General features: G+C 33.2%; 1 protein-coding gene across 1 annotated transcript in view; it reads right to left on the bottom strand.

Annotated features, from left to right (window-relative positions):
- Positions 1 to 639: 639 nt before the first annotated feature.
- Positions 640 to 23047, bottom strand: part of LOC127723127 (double-strand-break repair protein rad21 homolog) — a 46970-nt gene continuing 24562 nt past the window's right edge. Inside the window, exons 5-12 of the mRNA XM_052229622.1 lie at positions 22668 to 22868; positions 16046 to 16111; positions 15360 to 15467; positions 14253 to 14411; positions 7598 to 7821; positions 6955 to 7063; positions 5770 to 6104; positions 640 to 3681 (exon numbers count right to left, since the gene is read on the bottom strand). Of these exons, the coding sequence (XP_052085582.1) occupies positions 3385 to 3681; positions 5770 to 6104; positions 6955 to 7063; positions 7598 to 7821; positions 14253 to 14411; positions 15360 to 15467; positions 16046 to 16111; positions 22668 to 22868 (1499 nt within the window). The 3' untranslated portion in view covers positions 640 to 3384. The remainder of the gene's footprint in view (positions 3682 to 5769; positions 6105 to 6954; positions 7064 to 7597; positions 7822 to 14252; positions 14412 to 15359; positions 15468 to 16045; positions 16112 to 22667; positions 22869 to 23047) is intronic.

Raw genomic sequence — 23047 nt, 5'->3', positions numbered from 1 at the left:
CGGAAGGCACTTCCAAATCACAACTAAATATGGGTGGGTGACATCTATGTTTTAGCAATGAAGCTTTAAAATGCTTAAATGGGAACTGTTCAAAAGTAGGAATTTCCTAAATTGCGTAACAAGTAGACTTGATTTTAACACTGTAATTTCTGCAGGAATTGGTAGCACTTATGGAAAAATTTAAATGATTGGCACTTATGGTTAAACTTTTGGAAAAGAGGAAGTACGTGTCTGACAGAGTTACTAACCAGTGTCAAGCTTCTGATCAATAAAAAGTCTGACTTTTGATATACCCAACATGAGTATGAGGAAATAATTTGTTGGCAAAACCGACCAGGTGATTGTCATATAACCAAAACTCTTAAAGAGTTTGGGTATATTTCTTCTTAAGGTGGTACCAACTTGAACCAATCACTTTATCGGAAAAATTTCTTTGGATATATAGCAGTTTGACAAACACTAATTTTGATCATTGAAAAGCTACATATTTCCTTAACAACAGAATGTGATTAAAACGTTCAACTGATTTTTACAGAGTTATCTCCCTGTAGTGTTATGTACCACCTTAAATGCAGCAACTCTGAAATACGTAACAAAAGTTACAGACAGTATTATTCTTTTCTTCTTCATTAAAACAACTTCTAAAGTCTTAAAACATGTTTTATTATAAAATATGAATGATAATGAATGATTGATATAGATGATATGACTATAAAAATGTGTTTGTCAATTTTAACAGTTGTCTTTAAAATGGAAACTTTTTAAAAGCAAAACTTCAATGACCTAAAACAATTAAAACTTATGTGAACACATCATATACACTGATTTCAGAGGACTTCTCTTTATGTTACTATTAAAAGTTATTTCATACATTTGAAATATCAAATTTTGTTCTTTTATCTTGTGTATTATAAGAAAATATACATACAGTATTTGAGAAAAAACCTTTTTTATAAAATTAATAAATAAGAGTGACCAAAAGCTATCTTCCTTGTAATCACAATTTGTTCAACAAACAAGGGAAATAACTCTTATAAATCACTATTAATATGACAGGTATTAAAGTTTCTACTTTGGAGCTTTGAAACAAATAAAAATATCTCTTTTTTATATTAGATGTGTTGTAATTCCCTAGTAACAGGTATAAAATTGATTTAGTAAACTAAGCATTTACAATTATGCAGTCATTAAACCATCGTTGAATGTTTCATAGAATAATTTTCTTATGGTAACATCATATTTTGTGGAAATTTCAGTACATCCAATTTCCAAATTATGCATGTTTTTTACAACTGACAAATGTCACATGCAAGAAATTCCTGTACAATAGTCCATTGAAAAAGCATCTAATCCCCCTTTCCCCTGCTTTAAAAAAATAGCAGGCAAAATGTATCAAGTGTTTTTAAAGTCGAAAAACAGACATCAATTTATACGAGTGTTCTATATCCCAAGATATATGCAAGTGAGAATAAATTATGGTTTGGTTTTCATTTAACATGCTGAAAGGTTTTGAAAAATTGAAATGAGCCTACGATTAACACTAAAAACACACAATGTATTACAATAAATAACAGAATAAACTATATACGACAGAACACGTAAAGCTGCCTTTATCAACAATGGTACAGCATAATTAACAAGGACAATAATATCGCTAGTCCATATAAATAGACTGTAATAGAGGTCAGAAGGTCAATACACATACAGGATTTTAGCAAATCTCTTTCTTTGTGTAACATCACAAGAAGATGACCAATTTACACTTTAATTTTTACCTATATGGAAAACAGGTCATGTTTATTCCAATAAAACTTAGACCTTAACAAAAAATGTAAGTTAAGATTTCTAATAAAATGCTTATAATTGGTTAAAGTGTGGTATCTGAAGATAGATGACATCAGTGTATTATGACAAGAAAGATACAAATATATCCACTATGTATGTCCCTACAGTCGGCCAATTAACTTTGACCAAAGTTAATTATTTATTTATACTAAAATCCTGGGCCTTTTAAATGATCACATTACCCCTTATGGTGTGGATTTCTTCATTAGTTCAATGATGAAGTTGTTCACATACTATTACTGCAATGGACAAAATTAATACCTTCTGACCCTAGTACATTCAATTTTATGAAAAAGCCCTTACACCAGACACACAAAGTTCCTTATATCATTAGAAACAAGGTCACTTACATCATTCATAATTATATATTTGTATCATCAGAACAAGTGTAATCTATATCATACATAATTACAGCCCCTTACATCAATTATAAATTCTTACATCATATTACAGGTACACAGTTATTTAAAGAATTAGGCCACTCCAGACTTTTAAAGATATAGAACTTTTTATTTCTGATTTCCCTAAAAAAACAATGACATTAAATTTTTCGCTGGCATTACTTTTCTTTCAGATTTTTATTTAATTTGAATTTTATTACCGTATTTTTAAGAAATTTTACCAAATCCTACATGAAAGCTTTTAATTTCAGAATTGATGAGTCATAAAGCCAAAAAACAAACTAAAGCATCAAAATATGAGCTCTGCAGCAGCTAGATATTAGTTGTTTAAGTTATTCCTTGTTATCTGTAAAATGGTGGCAGACATATGTTCATTCAAAGATATAAGTTGAGTGTACACCCTTAAATATGTTGCAAAAATATTTCATGATATTAATCCTGACATGAACCCTCCGAGCCAAGCAATGTAGGATGTATGAATGTAAGTTACATAAAATCAAATAGTTTAAAATAAAACCATAAAAAAATAGTATTCTTTTCACAACTCTAAAATATTTCAAATGTTTCAAAATTTACATAAAATTCTAACATTGCTGATTGCATTTGATGTATTTTCTGTTTGCTGTGGATTTATCCAACTGTGATAACAATTTTCAGGACTTTTATAGGTCTCTATCATGAAGGTGGGGAAAACCACAATACAAATAATGTTTTTTAATAAATTTGAAAGGAGTAAAAATGAAACCAGGAAATTAAGTACCTCTTGAAAAAGCTAATTTTCCTTTCATCATCAAAATAAATGAATCCACAGTATGTTGATTGTTAGATCCTTAAACCTGGTTTTGAAAATAAAACTGTTGACACTTTTATATCAAAGATTCACTTTCACAGACTATTCTACTGACACATATGTTGCCAGTATCAATGACAGTTGTATGATAAACTTTGTACAGAATCATAGACATAAAACTTGATAAGAATCCAGATATTTCTACACATAAAGATCATAATCATTACTTCTTTTTAACATCTTCCAGACCTGTCAAAATACAATAGTTGCCTATATTTTCTCCTTTTTAACAACATAAACAGGTTTTTTTTAGACATTGTCCTAGTCCTCAGTTCACTAAAAGTCCACTCATGACACCAGGCCAAACTGTGGTCCTTTACTGATCCAAATGTCCCCAAACTCTTTCTGTTGACTAACTTCGACAGCCTGAAACTTCTTAAGAACCAACAAAGTATAAAACCGGGATGCTGATTGTTTTTTGTATAAATTACGTGACATTTCAGCAAAACTGAGTCTATTATTGTATCTAAATGCTAATTCTAAAGCATGCTGCATTTGATGTGTACGTTTTGTAAGTCTCTTCTCTTCCTGTTCTTCATTTTCTGGCATAAGTTCGTTTTCTAGGTCTTCATCTGTTCTGAAAGCCTGTAAAATATAATATAAAAATTGTTAAAAGATGTTAAATTTTAGTGATACAAATAAGACTCAGGACCTGCTAACTTATGTAGTAAGTTTTAGAGTATATTAAGTACAAAAAGTTAAACAACATGCATAGTATATTAAATACTATAAACATGATAAATTACAAATTTCCAAAGTTGTGGAAACTTATTTGTCTGGTAAAATTATTTTGCCAGTACAGGTGGTTATCTCACTTTAATTAAAGGTGCCTTGGTGGTGTTCATTTTATCTGGAATTTTGTTAACTTATTTGTCTGTGTATTTTCTTTTTTCCCATGGCATTGTCAACTCATCGACTTAAATTTAATCTTGGTATTTTCTGCCTTTTTTTTAAGGATAATTATAGACTCTTATGATGAATTCCTCCAAGATAGGGGTCTTAGAACTGATACCACATACACTAAACAGTCGGGAATCCATGAAGGTCAAATGAACTCTGAAGGAGTGACCTGTACACATTAGAATAAATATACTAGCTTTTGATTTTGACATTTGATAAGGGACTTTCTGATTTGAATTTTCCTAGGAGTTTGGTATTTTTGTTATTTTACTTTTTACAACAAATATAGTCCAAGTGTAATTCTAACAATAATTTTCATTGGGACAAGGGCCCATATTCCAACCAAATTGTGTTAAGAGTACTGTAAATTTAGGAGATAACTGTATTGTATTTAAAGCTTGGCCTTCGTAAAATATTGAATTTACTGTCACAAATTGAGTTTACCTAGGGCCAAAAATAAAATATTGTTTGTTTCCCCTCCCACGACCGACCTGAAAAATTTTATTGGCTGTTCTTGTCCATTATTTTTTTGTTGCTATTTTGGTTTTTGGTGATACCTTCCTGATTCTGTACTCCATGAGCATTTTAATTCAAGGCATTTTTGCATTGAAGCGTCTGAATGATTCGGAATCAAGAAAAACAAACAAAATAGATGGTCACACGATTTGTGTGTCTGCAAGTGCAAGGGAGATCTTTAATAAATAAAAACTGAGTGCATCTTGATTTGCTTGGTCTTTAACCTATGTTCCTGTACAAAGGATAAAATTTCTGAGTAAAAATGGTCTGAGTCATGCTTTAACATCAATCTTCTTTTAACAGGTTGAGCACAAGTCAGGAAAAGTGGGATATTCCCTGTTTCAGGGAACATCCCCATTTTCTGGTGTTAAAAAAAACCAGTTTACAGAGACTACCTTTTTCTCTTTCAATTTATGGCATGAAATTTACAAAAGGACATGTTTTAGCTCCATCAGTAGAATTTGTAAATACTAAAACTAAAAGTATTCAAGGAACAGCAAAACATGAATAAGTGAAGCCATGTTTTTTCTAGAACTAAAAAAACATACAAATCTTTTGTTTAGGAATCAATTGACCAAGCTGCATGCTCCATATGTAACTGACCATAACTGAATTATGTTTACTTCTATTGAAAATTTCTATTCATTGAATTTTAATGCCCAAGTGATTAACGTATCTTTTTGTCATCTCAGTCATAATGATCAAGGTATAAATTGGTGAACAAAGGAATTTTTTTGTTGTGAGTTATGCATAAAATTAGACTTGAAATCTGCTTGATTTTTTTACTAACAACAACACTTGCGATCATAAAACATTGTTATCACACGTAAAAGGTGTGCTTTTGTAGATTTCATACCATAAATTGAATTAAGAAAAAAGAAAGTCCCTGTATACTGGTATACCAGAAAACTGTGGTGCACCCTGAATACAGGGGAAACCCCACTTTTCCTGACTTGTGCCCAACCTGTTGAATTTTGTACAAATTCACTATAGAAAACCATATCAAGGAATAAAATAAGATAATTTGCCTACCTACCCACCCATACCCTGAAAACCTCAGTCGGGAAGGGGAAACACAAATATTTTTAATGTTGGCCCAGCTGAGCTAGTTTTAACAGATATTTGCGACATTAAAATCAAGACTTTCCTGAAATTATATAATTTATCTCCCAATTCAGTCCTTTCTTCAAAATTGGCAATAATTTCTAATTTACAGTAATAATACCAGACTGTGATAGTATGATAAACAATACTTACTGGAACTTCAGCCTGTGGGGGTACCGATGGGGGAGGTACTGATGGGGGTGGTACAGAGAATGGTGCTATTGATGGGGGATCTTCATACTGATCAAACTGAGGCTGCGGTAGTTGTGGTTCTGACACGTCTAACTGAGGTTGAGGCACTTCCTCTGTAAAGGTATTGACCAGCAAGTCCTGAGGGTTGGTGGTATCTTGGAGAGTTGGTTGTATTGATTGTCGATCAACAGCAGGCTGTATAGAATGGCGATCGGGTAAATTGGATTTGGTGGATGTGTCTAGTATTGACGGTTCTTCCATTATTGTACTGAATTCTTCTCTTGCTCGTGATTTATCTGAAATACAAATATTATTATGTACAACCAAGTTCATATATATGCAGGGTTCCCATTTTGGCTATAAATGTGTAAGCTGAGTCAGCTACTCTAGATAAGTTTTTACAATTGAATCAATGTTTGGTTACTAATTGAACATATTTGATCAATTCATTTTATCTTAAACATTACTAGCATACATTACGGGAGTTTCTCACTGCATTGAAGACCAATTGGTGGGCTTCGGCTGTTTTCTGCTCTTTGGTCGGGTTGTCCTCTCTTTGACACATTCCCCATTTCCATTCTCAATTTTATTTGTAAGTTGAACAGTGTATATTTTGAACCTGTATAAACTGAACACCTGTATCAAAGTGGATACAAACCTTGAGATTTGTCGTTCCTGTCAAGGGGTTATATATAGACAGGTTTTACTGTATCCAAGTGGAAACATACCTCGAGATTTGTCGTTCCTGTCAAGGGGTTATATATACAGGTTTTACTGTATCAAAGTGGATACATACCTTGAGATTTGTCGTTCCTGTCAAGGGGTTATATATAGACAGGTTTTACTGTATCAAAGTGGATACATACCTTGAGATTTGTCGTTCCTGTCAAGAGGTTATATATAGACAGGTTTTACTGTATCAAAGTGGATACATACCTTGAGATTTGTCGTTCCTGTCAAGGGATTATATATAGACAGGTTTTACTGTATCGAAGTGGATACATACCTTGAGATTTGTCGTTCCTGTCAAGAGGTTATATATAGACAGGTTTTACTGTATCAAAGTGGATACATACCTTGAGATTTGTCGTTCCTGTCAAGGGGTTACATATAGGCAGGTTTTACTGTATCAAAGTGGATACATACCTTGAGATTTGTCGTTCCTAGCAATTTCTTCTTCCTCTAACTGTAAGAAGTCTTCTTGTTCGGGTTCGTCATCCTTTACTTGTTTGGTTATCAAGTTTCTTGAAAATAGCTACAAAATAATCATGAATAAAATAAGATATGGAATATACTCATCAATCAGCTCAACAACTTCATAAAAATCTAGTATAACCAACCTCCTTTTGATGTAACCAGTAAAAAGGCATTAAGATTTTCGTAATTTGTGATTTATTAATTATAATATTTTCTTATATATTTCTATAAAATTTTATGATAATCATATGAACGACAAGGCACAAAGTGATATGAATGATTGATTATTGGCTGCTTAAGTGTCCAGTTGCAAATATGTCATAATGTTCAGGTTGAGAACAAATTAGCAATAAATACAATAGGTAGGTCCTTTAGTAAGAGATCGTATGGGATGAATATTGTGGGAAATTTAGGCTGCCAATGTCATATCTGATCCCGATAGCAGAAATATTCTATACCTTTATTCCACAAGGAACAAAAGCAGTTATATTTGTTCCAGTGGAAAAAACCATACAGAACATTTCTTCCACTTAGAACTTATGTTATGAACGGACTTCTGTTTCATGAAAACACCTGAATTATCGTTCCTCACCTTAGAAGTTACTTTAGAGACAATATTTCTACCAGGTAATGAGAAAAGTTTCTCCACGCCCCCTGTTTCCTTCCAATGCATGAGTTTTTTGGTTGGTGGAGCCAGATCTAATGTACTGATGATATCTGATGTATCTGATAATTGTAATTTCATTGTTTCACCAGGGAACCCCTTTTGTTCATCTACAATCAGTTTTCTCTTTCTTCGCCTTTTGCCTTCTGTTCCTAAAAATAAAATAACATCTTTAAAAGTATTGTTTAGGCCACACATAATATTAAGGTTAGCCCAAAGCCTACCCAAAGGTAGAGACAGTGGGTAGGTACTTATAGGTATGTAGGCATTTTCTTTTTTATTGGCAAAGAGAAATTGAAGTGTCAGGTGCTCTTTAGTCTTCATATCCTATCTGATTTTAAAAAAAAAATCACATCAGGACATCAAAAAGATTTTGAGGAGGCAAAAATTTTCTGGGTAGGTATGGTTAGGGAAAACACCCATATTCTTTTTTATGGGCTTAGGAGTAAGAAGGAGATTCAAAATTAGATTTACATAGATAGTGTTGATTCATTTTTATTCTTTGAATCAGGGCTCACGCTACCAGGCGACTAGGGGCGAAGAAGTCGCTTTCCCGTCAATCACTTCGCTTTGCCCGACCCTCAAAAGAAAAAACAAGTCGCCCTGTTGTTTACGATACTTGCTTCCAGTCACTTTTGTCAACAGCAATATTCAATTTTTATCAAGTCGATGAAACAGCAATTTTTCATTCACCACAGGGTGACTTGTTTTCGCTTTTTAGGGTCGGGCAAAGCGATGATTATAACAGCACATAATTTACTCAAATTGGATTCAACAGAAGAAATAACCCACCTGTCAGAATCTAGACATTCAACCATTTATTTTGACATTGCCAGGGTTTGACACTAACTAAATGTATGTACTAGCCTGCAGGGCTAGTGAAATTATTATTCTACTAGTCCTCTTGTCAATTCACTAGCCCTCCAAGTGCTAGGAGGGTTTGGGGGCATCCCCCCCCCAGAAAATTTTGATACAAATGAAGCTAAATCCTGTGTTCTGGAGAATTTCCAGAGGGATTTTTGAACATGTTTTGTTTCATGAAATTTCACTGGTTTGCTAATAAAAAATACAAAAAATATTTTTTTTTACATTTTAATCATCTATATTAAAGGGAAACTTCGCAAAAAAATAAAAAATTGATATTATGTCCATTCTGTATAAAAAAGCACAAATTCATAAATATTAAAGTTTTATTCTGCTAGATAAGAGACCACCATCGATTTTAAATTTAGAGTATCAATTCTCTGCGTGCGGCCATTTTGACATCTTCTCGGTTTAGAAACCCCGATATATCTATAAACCACAAAGGACCAAAACCAGCAGTAACCTAACGTAGTCGCATTTATCCGACTAACTAACTTGATACGGAAAATGTAATTATTTTTTTAAATAACTATGGTCTGTCGTTTTAAAACTGTTTTTTCTTTACGAAGTTTTTGAAACAAGAAATTTATATGGGAATTAGTTAAAAAGTCAAAGTTCAAAGTCATAAATAAGTGTTCCGTGTAAAATCGTTTTCGAAAATCTAATTTATTATAATTCTTTTATGTAATAAACTTATTTAAATAAATTCGGACCTTCTCTTATCTGATAACCAGCATGGCTAAAGGAATTATTCCCTGAGGTATTGTGAGGTGACACGTCCAGGTATTCAAGCTATTTCCTGTCGGGTTTAAAAACTCTTATTACACAATTACATAAAGCATGTTCATGCATCGCTTCACTTCTGAGGGTATTGATTAGTGTACACGGCCGATAACTTGTAACTTTCCATTTTAAAACTATCAGGCGTAATATACATCTTTGTCTTGCGTGTCCGATAGTGATATACTAGTCATTACTAAACTCATACGCTTGTTTATAAATAACATTTCTAGTGTAAAGAATGATATTTATGAAAATCTAAATAATTCCAAAAAAAAGATTTGATAAAATAAAAATCTATTTACATATTTTTCCAAGGGTAAATTGGGGAAAATGTAAGTATATACTCGTTGTCAATAATGATGGACATTTTGAAACATGAAAAACTATTGATTTAAAAAATACGCACTTGTCGATCATTGGTTTATACGCCTAGATAGAAAGTTACGGAACTATAGATAGTCGCAATTTAAAATTGTATATTTAATATAAGAAAGAACATCTAGAACCAATTTGATTTAAATACAGGTCGATATCTAACTTGCTTTGGTTCATCGAAGTTATGGCCATAGTAAAATCACAGATTTATATTTCAATTAGATTGTTCTCGAACAGTTGAAGAAATTTGTCATCATCACAATTGTTGGGTATAATGTATATTAATGTGAACATGGTTCTAATAGAACCTTATGCCAATTTTCCTGTTCCGACATGCATGTAATATATATGCCACTGGACGTACACTAATGATCCCCAAAAGTTTATTTGAAGAAATAAAGAAACTTCACTCCGGATAGACTGATAGTAGTTGTATTAACGTCTGATCAGCTTGAGGGTTGATTAATTTATTACGTTAGCTTGTGGGGGAATAAACCATTCCCACTATTGCACTTATGCATAAAATATTAAATAAGAGTAATATAAGAGAAAATATAAATACGAAAAGTCGCATATCTGGTAAAAAAAAATGTCTCACCAACTATAGGATTTCACGTACAATTGTCATTATGATCGAAATAACGGACAGTCATTAAAATACATGCATGTACGCTTTGATAAAAAGGGGTGCCGCAGTTGCATATTATTCATCATAAATCTATTTCAAGTTTATACTTTCCTGTTATTCTTATCAGTTAACGCAGAGACATGTAACTATACATCTCTAGTTAACGACAATCAACTATATAAATATCTGAATCTGATGTGACTTACCGTTCATCTCTAGTGGTTCATCTCTTTCTTTTTTTTTTTATTTGGGCAGGAACATAAACATTGTTAGATATAATGTTCCCAGGTTTGAGGGGGGGGGGGGGGGGGGGGGGGGTTGGAGGTCAAGTCTATCGAAAGTTACAAAATAAGAACGTTGTATTTATGAATTTACAAGAAGAATTCTGTTCTTGGACGTTGTTTTCTCCTTTCTTTTTTTTTTAGTTCAGTGATTTAAATTCAGAAAAAATCTAGTCAGAATTTAAATCATTCCGACAATCCCCCACCTAATACTCCTCTAAAATCATGAATGGTCATGCTTCACAATCATCAGAATTTACTTTGCATTGGTACATTCTGTATCGGTAGTGATTAACCTTGACATTTCCGGGTATAACAGAGCTACTTGTATATTACCTGTATGTGGTTAGGTACATCGTCCCATGAGGTCTTACGTATACAGGTTCACATTTATAATGGTTTCTGATATAACAAGGTTTTATGACATTCACACTTCTGCATGTTCTGTATACCAGTTTCTTATCTTATTTTCAGACCGAATGAGGATGTGAATATTTTCCAGGAAAAATATTGAGTATCAAAGTATCAAATTAATTTCGGGATTTTTTCTTTCTTGGTATTAAATCACAGAAATTTAAAGATAATACTGCTTATAGATATAAGAAGATGTGGTATGAGTGCAAATGAGACAACTCTCCATCCAAGTCACAATTTATAAAAGTAAACCATTATAGGTCAAAGTACGGTCTTCAACACGGAGCCTTGGCTCACACCGAACAGCAATTAAGCTATAAAGGGCCCCAACAAATTACAAGTGTAAAACCAGGAGTATTCTTGTCAGTTAAGACAGACATATAATTATATGTATATATATATGTCTGCGGTATAGACATGGTTTATGAATGAATGATAAGTCTTACAAAGGTACAAGATATAAAGCACATTGAACATTGATTCCGCCGGTCTGTCTCCATTCAATAAAGGCAAGTTGACGTTAGATTGATTCTGTAAAAAAATTTTAAACATCGTTGGTCAAATAGCTAAAGTATTTGTTGTGAGATGTAGAATATTTTAATAAGGACATTCCCGATTAGGTAAATGTAGATCGCTTTGGACGGACCAAACTATATTAATGTAACTGATAATTTTCTCTGCACATTTAAATATTCAAGGTTACCGATGATAATTCAAAATAGCACAGTTTTTAGTTTATACGCTCGTTTTCATGGGCCATTTTTATTTATAAAATTATTTCATTGAAAGTTATTCAGAATTCCGATGTTACAACAAAGTACTCACCCATCTATTTAAAAACTGAGCTAACGCAAAATATAAAAAATATATATAACGGCGATTCAGGTATTTTGCCACCATATTCCTCCCCAAATAATAATTTTTTTCTGTCTCAAACCCACATTTCTCTTTTATCATTTTTTTTTATGTTTTTCAAACCGGAAAATAATTTTTGTTCTTAATTATTCGATCTCATTCCAATAAGACAAAGTTGACCTTAAATTTCCTGTCAACTTTTTAATTATCTTTCTTCAAATGGCTGAAGTATTTATACGTTGTGAGATTTAAAATATTTTGATAAGGACATTAATTCCTGAATATGTAAATAAAGATCGCTTTGGACGGACCAAATTATTTAATTGCAATTGGTAATTATCTATTTCAAATATTCAAGGTTACCGATTCTAATTTAAAATAGTACAATTTTTAGTTCATACACTCGTGTTTAGAATGCCATTATTATTTATTCAATTAAAATAATTCAGTATTTCATTGTTACAAAAATATTCAGCAGTCATAATTCATTTTAAACTGAGCTTACGGAAAATATAAAAATATACCATGGCTATCCAGTTATTGTGCCACCATATTACTACCTCAAAATAATTATATTTCTTTTTTTATTCTCTGTCTCAAACTATCACTCCCGTTTATCATTCATACGAAATGATGTTCACACCTGGAACGGTGAACCGTGACGGCTAAAATTCACTGAGTGAAGATCAAAAGATTAGAATTACAGAATGCAAACCTTTAAATACCTTGAATTTAACCACGCATTCAACAGGTAGTCACTAAGTGTCACAGTTCAATACACATTGTATTTACACGGTACTAGCGGAAAATGTTTGCTAGACTGAAGTAAAAGGTGAGAATACAAACATGCATTTTTAATACACTATCAGTTAAATATGTTTGTTGAAAATATCTGTCGGAAAAAAAATTCATAAAAATATTCTATTGTATGATTTACTTTTATTACTATAATGACTATACTCATATCAGAAATCCTTAAAATATAAATCGTACATTTTATTTTTAAAAGTTGCACGGCTGATCACTTTACTTTCTTAATTATTAGTTGGTTAATAGCTACGCCAAAAGTCGTCGATGCGCTTTAAATCGCGTTATTAGATGATTAACGAACAAGACTTAAATGAGATTAATTCCACTCCCGGCATGCAAAAAGACTTAAACTACGTCACAGAAGTCAGGAAGTTCGAAAAAATAAAATTAATAATTCCCAATTTTCTTCTTTATTAGTTTTCATATCCAGATAAAACTTGGTGAATATGTTTTTTATGGTATTATGAACATAATAAGATGATAAGTAAAAAATCACGAATTTTCCCTTTAAGAATGTTTTCAACTTATTTTGAAGACCCTTTTAAATCATTACTTCATCATCATCATCCTCTTTTACTTATCATTATTACTAGTGTCTTTAATGAAGATGGATAAGTAAGGGATTTAAAAATACACCCACAAAACTCAAAAGAGGAAAGGTTTGCCCTTGTTGTTTTTTGTCATAATTCTTCATGGACTCCTTATTTTCCCTTGTTGTTTGTCAGTTTATTTTATTTTGCAGGACAAGATTTTATTCCTAAAAATCTGTATATTTTTACCAGAGACCTATAATTTTGTATATATGACAATAATTCAATGATATTGTTTGCCTCAAATTACATTCGAAATACAGCTTTTTCCCCTAGAGAAATTCCCAATTACTAAAAAAAATGGCTTAAAATTCCTCCCAATAAGTTGTACATTTTTCCCAAACAGTGATGGTGTCCGTAGTAATGTAAGTAAATTTTGTATTCATGTTATTATTTTGATATTCTAAAAGCACTTTTGAGATCCAGGTTTTTTTCTGATTAGAATCATCACAGTGTTTGTAACAAACTTGGTTTCCAATGTATTAAGTACCATCATTGTATCCGTTTCTTTCCCCTCCCCAAAAAGTACCTTTGATGTTAAAAATGTCTGACAATCAAAATATACGTGAATAAACTGTAAAATAAAGACAGCAAAGGTCAGCAGTAAATCTGGGATTTGTTGACAATTAAAATTTTGTGAAATTCCTAGTTTAAAAAAAAATTTTGACTAGCCCGTCGGACTACTGTGATGAAAACTTTACTAGCCCTCCCGAGTTTTTACTAGCCTCGGGCTAGCGAACTAGCGTTAGTGTCGAACCCTGATTGCCTCTAGAATTTTCTGTAGCCAAATGGTAGGCATGTTCTAAGTTTGACTCACCTAGTAAACTTACTAGTCACCTTTGGCCAACATTCGTGACAATCACTACAAGAGAGGTATTTCTCAAGTCTCCTTTATCATTTATCAGTAAGCACTAAATACTTGTCCAGTGGGAAATATTTCAAGCATATTAAGGCTAACAATGGATGGAAATTACTCCACCTACCTGGGAATATAGTGGCATCCAAGGGAGGTAAGGCAAAAGCCTCTTCTTCATTATTAATGAGTGTTGTTTGTTCCCCTACCGGACCTACAATACTGGCCATGGATGTCGTCTGTGGTGCTGCTGGTTCTAACTCTTCGGGTATCTTGGACGTATCCTCTTCTAAAAAATTCAATCATAATTGGTAATCAGTTAACAGATGTAGACCTATTCTCTTCTAAAAAGTTTACAAATATAGATGTATTCTTTTCTAAAAGGATCATGGTCATTATGGACCAAGAAAAATAAAGTATTTGAGAACTATTTCAAACCTACACATAATATTTGGAAATGCATAAATTCAAGAAATATAAATGACAAACACAGGCATTTTGACGTAATGATGTCATGATTACGTCATAAAATGTACAAATTTCATGAAAACAAATAAAACTGCTCTGCTAAGTTGATGCAGTTTTCCGTCATTGTTTGCTTTGAGGAAACATCATGGACAGGGGAAGAAACAAAACAATAATCTACCTGTTGATATATTCTAACCAAATATAAAGTGTTTTTTGAGTGTGCAAAATTGACCCAAAACAAGTTAAATTACATGATTTGTCATAGTGTGTTGCCATGGTAACTTGTTTTATGTAACATTTGTTTTATTTTCTGAACACCTTGTATCCCAATGTAATTTGGACATATTTAGGAATATGCATGGTAACTTTTCAATTTGCACTAGTTAACATTTGGGCCAAATATGGGCCTTATTGCCCCTACTCCTTTTCAACCATAATTGTTCACAATAGATAAAGTGAGGAGATATTCTACTCTACAATGTTAAAACTTATGGATTGATGTATATTTATAGACACTTGTACAATACTATGTGGTGTTGATTTCTGTAATGTTATCATATAGGTTGTTATGTTCAGGATCCTTAAGATTTTTCTGGTTACCATACACCCTTAAATAAATTGGGAGGCATAAATTTCATTGGCGGGTGCAATAATTACCACACAGAAAGAAAAATGAAGTTTTGTTTGATACTTTTCATGGCCTAAGCATCTCAATGTCCAAACAAATGTTTGTGTTGGTACATCTAGCAGTCAAAGATAGAAACATTACCTGTTGGTTTTGATATGGTTGTTTCTGCCTCAGGTGCTTGTGGCATTGACACGTCGGCCACAGGGGCATCCTCAAACAATCCTCCCGAATTCATAAAGTCATCGTCACCTGGTTAAATAAATGTTAAATTTCTCACTAAACAAACTCCCGAAGTTCAAAATAATGTTTAATCTATAGGATCAACAGAATCTCTTAATGATGAAAAAATGTACAATACTAACAAATAGACTGTTAAAAGACACAGCTCTGTCTTGAACTACTAAATCTATTTATGGTGATTTTTGTGCTCAATTGGTAGTTCCGTAAAACAGACAAAGTTCTAGAAATTGTGTATCATTATTCCTTGTTCACTGATATTTTCCAGATTTTAGCCTATATGCTATTATCAGGTTGATTTCTATATATTTGCAGAAAAAACTCTAAAATTTTTTTTTATTAATCAACATTTTTTTCTGGATGCATGTAAATATATGACATAAACAAAACCCAGACTATTAATTTCCCAATTTTTTGTCCATGGTTTAAAAAGTTACCCATTAGGTCTCTCTGTAAAGAAAGTCTATCAGCATCTCAAAGATGTGAAGACAAAAAATTTCCAGATTTGATATTTGGAAACTGGACCCTACAAAAATCTTGTATACAACAAATATACTAGCTAGTTACAACAACTGGACTAGAAACCTTACCAAAGAATTCTTGATCAACTCCACCCCCAAATCCTCCTCCATCATCATCATCGTCGTCATCATCATCTGAACAAACAAACAAACAAACATACTGACAAACCGATGGTGTATATAGTTATTTCAGATGACACTAGGTTTGCATGTAAATTTCAACTAATGCAAATGCAAAATTACAAGTGAATTTGAAACCAATATATCATGTTTAGGAGAGATGCAAAAAATACCAGTCTAGAGATGGTTTAATTTCCATTGAACTAGTTGAAAGAAATTTCTGCAAGACTTTCATTTTTCAACAACAAAATAAACAAACTTTTTGAACATAATGTATCTGTTGAGATGATTCAGTTCAGCATTTAAATGATTATTTCCTATTTTTTTCCTGATCAAGACGGCACTTTAAAACATCTACATTAAATAAACACACACGATCAAATGTCTCTGTGAAAGGTAAAAAAAATCAAAGCACTGTAAGCGCTGCAGGCAGTTAACCAAAAACCAAGGCAAACGTAATTATGAAAACTGTGGCAGTGTTGCTTCAAATTTTTTTTTCAGATTTGAAAGAACAAACATTAAACATTCGTATATTCTACATTTATGTTTATTTGATGAATTGATTATTAAGGCAAATTAATTAATATTTTATTAAGGTTTTCTAAAGCAACGCATATATCAATGTATATTTTTAATGGTGAGTCTGCAGTGGTACAAGTACGCAATGATTGCAGGTGTTCTAGTTGGTAGTTAACGTTGGTACCAGTTGACTTTTAGTGGTACAAGTTGACGTAATTGTATGAATGGACTTGCTTCCCTGGAAGGAACACTGAGTTTGGGTTCTACAGTACAAAAGTTATGAGACACAAATCAGACAAATGTTTACTACTACAGGGATCAAAGGTGAGGTCTGACTGCCCTGACCATAGTAAATGTAAATGACCCCCACCTTCACCCCAAGTCCGTGATATCACTCCATACCAAGTTTGGAATAAAATGACAGGTGATTATAAAAGAGGGACGAAAGATACCAGAGGGACAGTCAACCTCATAGATTGAAAACAAACTGACAACGCCATGGCCAAAAATAAAAAGACAAACAGACAAATAATAGTACAGATGACACAACATAGAAAACTGAAGACTAAGCAACACGAACCCCACCAAAAACTGGGGGTGATCTCAGGTTCTCCGGTCAAATAAAACAATTGGTCAAACATTCTTGGGCTTTACACTGCTTGAAAGATTTATACGTTTCTTTAAAATGAGCCATAAATGCAAATTTTTATAGGCCCAGAAATAATTCAAAAAATAATTAAAGTAAATTCAATTTACCTAGACTCATTTTTTGCATCAATACAATTTTATAATAAACAAGAAATAATTGTAACAGGATGCTGTTACGAAGTCTCCCAAACAAAGCTCCCATAATTTGTCATTCCCATGGTCGCCTGACATTGGGCAAAGTCCAGTACACATTGGTTTGGTCTAGTAAAGTGATATGCATATGTCACATAATGTGACGCCTAGGAGATTGACCCTGTATATCATTCAAATTATTTTGAAATGACAAACAGGAATAAATATGGTTTAGGAGTGGGGACCGTTTACAAGTTCTCAAACAGGAGGGGGTGGGTTGACCCCAGGGACTCCCCCTATATTTCATTTGATTTGTTATATTGTCCCATACATGAATATATATGGTTTAGGAGTGGGGATTTCAACCGTTTACAAGTTCTCAAACAATAGGGGGTGGGGTGACCCCAGGGACTCCCCCTATATTTCATTTGATTTGTTATATTGTCCCATACATCAATATATATGGTTTAGGGGTGGGGATCTCGACCGTTTCCAAGTTCTCAAACAAGAGGGGGTGGGGTGACCCCAGGGACTCCCCCTATATTTCATTTGATTTGTTATATTGTCCTATATATTAATATATATGGTTTAGGGGTGGGGATCTCGACCGTTTCCAAGTTCTCAAACAGGAGGGGGTGGGGTGACCCCAGGGATTCCCCCAAATTTTCATTTGATTTGTTTTATTGTCCCATACAAGTATATATATGGTTTAGGGGTGGGGATCGCGACCGTTTACAAGATAAAAGAACATTTTCAAATTGAAGGGATGACTCACCCTATATTTTATTTGATTTGTTTCATTGTCCTGTTCTCATTACTGAAGACCACGCGTGTCTATCACTTACTGTTTTCGAGTATAAATAGTCATTTGAAAATAAAATCCCATAGGGTTCTACAGTAAACCCCTCCCTTCTTTAGGCCCCTCAAAATACCCCTAAATAGTTCCCAATGCACAAACGAAAGATTGATGGCTCCGCTAGACATGTTAGTCTTACATTTTATGAAACCCTAAGTTAATCTGACAAGGGGTCCGAGTTGTTTTCTTAGACGGTCCGAGTGGCCCGGTCCGACTTGTCTCTGGGACGAGTTATTCCGCATTTCTTAAAACATCGACCTGATTGGTGGACATTGATTACGTCGATTTCCGGTTTTTCATTCATAAAATAACAACAAGTTCAGTGATAAACGGAATAATTTAATAAAAGAAAGGAATTTAAATGTGCATACATTTAATTGAAATCAATTAAATAATCACAATCGTCTTAAACTAAAAGAATATCATGATTAAGAGTACTTTCGCTTAATCGGACTTTATATCATCAGAATCAAACGAACTTACGTTTCGTGCAAGTTAAAATTACCGCCAACTTAGACTACATGTGTACTATATATAACTTTATTCCCTCTATCATAGAGATTTGGTGTACATGAACAATATTCCTGCGCAATTTGCCATTTGGGAAATATAAACGACTTGTAATTACAGATTTTCGGCGATGAAATATTTCATACAATTGTTCTTTGCCATCTTAGCCAAAAGCACAGGGGATAATAAACTACGTACGGATTTCTATTGAGCACTATTTCCTATGTGCAACTTCAAATATTATGCGTCGTTCGACGATCATTTAAGGTTATTCTGGTCATATTTTTTGTATTCCAGAATTAAAAGAATGAAAAAAATGTCCAATTAGTTATATATAACATATTAGCCTGCTAGATTACAACAATGGCACTTTTTTCAGCATTCGTTAGGAAGAACACAAATCTAGGGTGCTAGCATAAGGCAGCTTAACTGCCTAACAACCCTGACATTATATTGAGGATACATGTACTTTAAAATACACAGGCTATCAACCAATCAAAATCCAGAATATTTTATATTACAGGTGTAATTCAGCTGGTGTAATTACACCAAATAGAAGTGGGTTTGAAATTAGGATTCTGCTCCAAAAACAGGTTTATAATTTTGATGTAAAATGACACAAAATTCATTATATTTGGAAATAAACAGGAACAAAAGCAAATATATTTTTCTTCTTAACAAATTTCAATTTCATAGTTTTTTATACAAAAGATATGTTTTTGATCTACAGATTTGTATAAATTCTAATGGGATGCTGGTTACAAGGAACACGTTTTTTTTTCTCTAGAAAACTAACAAGTCTTGAAATTTTCTCTTTTTTTCTAATATCACAAAAACTTATGAAAAATTATTGAAAAATAAACCATTCTCACCTAAAAAATTCTATGCTGGTTTTAACAAGAGTGCACACACTGAAATGTCTCGCCTTCTTTACTAATCATTGATATTATGTTGATAGTCCTAAATATAAAGCTTTATTACAACTGTCACATAAACTTAACATTAACCAAGTAAACTAAACATTGACCAATGAACCATGAAAATGAGGTCAAGGTCAGATGAACCATTCTAGGCAGGCATGTACAGCTAACAATTCTTCCATACAACAAATAGAGTTGACTTATTGCTTATAGTTTAAGAAAAACAGACCAAAACACAAAAACTTAACACTGAGCAATGAACCTTGAAAATGAGGTCAAGGTCAAATAAAACCTGCGTGACTGCCAAATAGATCATAAAATATTTCCATACACCAAATATAGTTGAACTATTGCATATAGTATAAGAAAAACAGACCAAAACACAAAAACTTAACTATAACCACTGAACCATGAAAATGAGGTCAAGGTCAGATGACACCTGCCAGTTGGACATGTACACCTTACAGTCCTTCCATACACCGAATATACTAGACCTATTGCTTATAGTATCTGAGATATAGACTTGACCACCAAAACTTAACCTTGTTCATTGATCCATGAAATGAGGTCGAGGTCAAGTGAAAACTGTCTGACAGGCATGAGGACCTTGCAAGGTACGCACATACCAAATATAGTTGAACTATTGCACATAGTATTAGAAAAAAAGACCAAAACTCAAAAACTTAACTTTGACCACTGAACCATGAAAATGAGGTCAAGGTCAGATGACACCTGCCCGCTAGACATGTACACCTTACAATCATTCCATACACCAAATATAGTAGACCTATGGCATACAGTATAAGAAAAACAGACCAAAACACAAAAACTTAACTATAACCACTGAACCATGAAAATGAGGTCAAGGTCAGATGACACCTGCCAGTTGGACATGTACACCTTACAGTCCTTCCATACACCGAATATACTAGACCTATTGCTTATAGTATCTGAGATATGGACTTGACCACCAAAACTTAACCTTGTTCACTGATCCATGAAATGAGGTCGAGGTCAAGTGAAAACTGTCTGAAGGGCATGAGGACCTTGCAAGGTACGCACATACCAAATATAGTTGAACTTTTGCACATAGTATTAGAAAAAAAGACCAAAACTCAAAAACTTAACTTTGACCACTGAACCATGAAAATGAGGTCAAGGTCAGATGACACCTGCCCGCTAGACATGTACACCTTACAATCATTCCATACACCAAACATAGTAGACCTATGGCATACAGTATAAGAAAAACAGACCAAAACACAAAAACTTAACTATAACCACTGAACCATGAAAATGAGGTCAAGGTCAGATGACACCTGCCAGTTGGACATGTACACCTTACAGTCCTTCCATACACCGAATATACTAGACCTATTGCTTATAGTATCTGAGATATGGACTTGACACCAAAACTTAACCTTGTTCACTGATCCATGAAATGAGGTCGAGGTCAAGTGAAAACTGTCTGACGGGCATGAGGACCTTGCAAGGTACGCACATACCAAATATAGTTATCCTATTACTTATTATAAGAGAGAATCTAACATTACAAAAAATCTGAACTTTTTTTTCAAGTAGTCACTGAACCATGAAAATGAGGTCAAGGACATTGGACATGTGACTGACGGAAACTTCGTAACATGAGGCATCCATATACAAAGTATGAAGCATCCAGACCTTCCACCTTCTAAAATATAAAGCTTTTAAGAAGTTAGCTAACGCCGCCGGATCACTATCCCTATGTCGAGCTTTCTGCGACAAAAGTCGCAGGCTCGACAAAAACTAAATATTTCTATGATCTCATTTCACTTGTAATGTTTGCAAAAGAAAAAATACTTAAATTAAAAAATAAAAGTAATAATTGACAGCGCTTACATCTTTATACGGATTCATTGAAAGATATAAACAAAGTCGTAGCAATATTCACAAAAGTTATTCCAGAAATATTGATCAATGGTGTGCAAGAGCTTCAATCAATTATAACTAAACAGAACCCAGTTATGGTAAAATAAAGCCTTTGCCTGTTATAAATAAAATAAGATGTCTGGAAAGCAGAAGAAGAAAAAATGACAATGTTGTGATAAGGGCTATTCCATTAAAATGTATGTGGGAGGGTAGGAAGGGAAGTTCAAATATTGAATGTGGGTCATGGGTCTTTTTTAAGTATGCGTCTATTACCATTATGCAAAATTATCTAAAAAATGGTTCTTGGTTGTAGGGATATTTTGAAAGTCCCTTCCTACCCTCCCACATACATTTTAATGGAATAGCCCTAAACATAGCACTGAAAAAAAAAACCCCATCTTTAACAAAATACCCTTGACGGAAACATGGGTATCAAATTTATGGAACCAGATAATGATATTTGGTTTGGCCATACTCCCCCCCCCCCCCACCCCATCCCCCAGCAGGTCACAGTGAAGATATTTTTTTAAAGCCTAGGTTCCATCTCAGTAGGGGATTAATTTCTGGAATAACCTAAGCTTTAATAATTAACATAAAAACAATTCAACAGCTGACCCACTTACAGTGTTTTCTCTTTCTAGATTTTTTTACTAAAATGTATAAAAAGTTAATTTGTACATGTAAAATCTCTATTGGTGTCAAATTCTGGACAACTTCAAATTGAGCACTTATTCATTAGTAGTATGACAGAATTTTTCTCCAAGATAGACAAGTTAATTTTCATCATTGAATTGTTTTTGATTGTAGTATGTTTGATGTCGAGTTGTGTGCTTTGTTTATGGTCCCTATTTTGTGGTCACTTTTATCGTTGCTTAGCTGGACATAAGACCTTTTTGTTGGTAAACTTGTACGATCAAATTGATTAACTGTGATTTATAAACATTTATTCTAGACAACCAAGGATGTGGTGTAGTTCTATTGTCCGTAATCATTTTTTCTATTTCTGTGTAATGCATAGTTTTTAAAATCAAAGTGACATTCACATCCTCAAACATTTTCATTCCAGAAACGCCCTTACCCATAAATCCTCCATCAACAGGACTAAGATCATCATCCATTGGTGCTTGAATTTCATTATCTACGTCCATTGGTTTCTCATTAGCATTCTCGTTGAGGGTTTTTTCTTCAACAAGAGGTTCATGATCTGGCTGTTTGTAGAGAGATTCCTCAAATGATGTGGCGTCACGAAGGATTTCCCTGTCATCAAAACCAATATCACCTGTAATGAGATCAAACTTGGATAAAGTCCTATTAAAACAGCAATTTTTATATATTGTCATCTAACATTTGTTGATCCATGCAAGTCAATATGGCGGCTCATTCCTTAGTTATGACATGTCAACTGTAGATTTGAAGTTAAATTTTAGCCAATGAAAATAAATACAACATAAAAATTGC

Source organism: Mytilus californianus, unplaced genomic scaffold (assembly GCF_021869535.1).
Source record: "Mytilus californianus isolate M0D057914Y unplaced genomic scaffold, xbMytCali1.0.p SCAF_13, whole genome shotgun sequence".
Taxonomy (NCBI): Eukaryota; Metazoa; Mollusca; class Bivalvia; order Mytilida; family Mytilidae; genus Mytilus; species Mytilus californianus.
The sequence above is the reverse complement of the archived record's forward strand: the minus strand, read 5'-3'. Positions and strand labels throughout refer to the sequence as shown.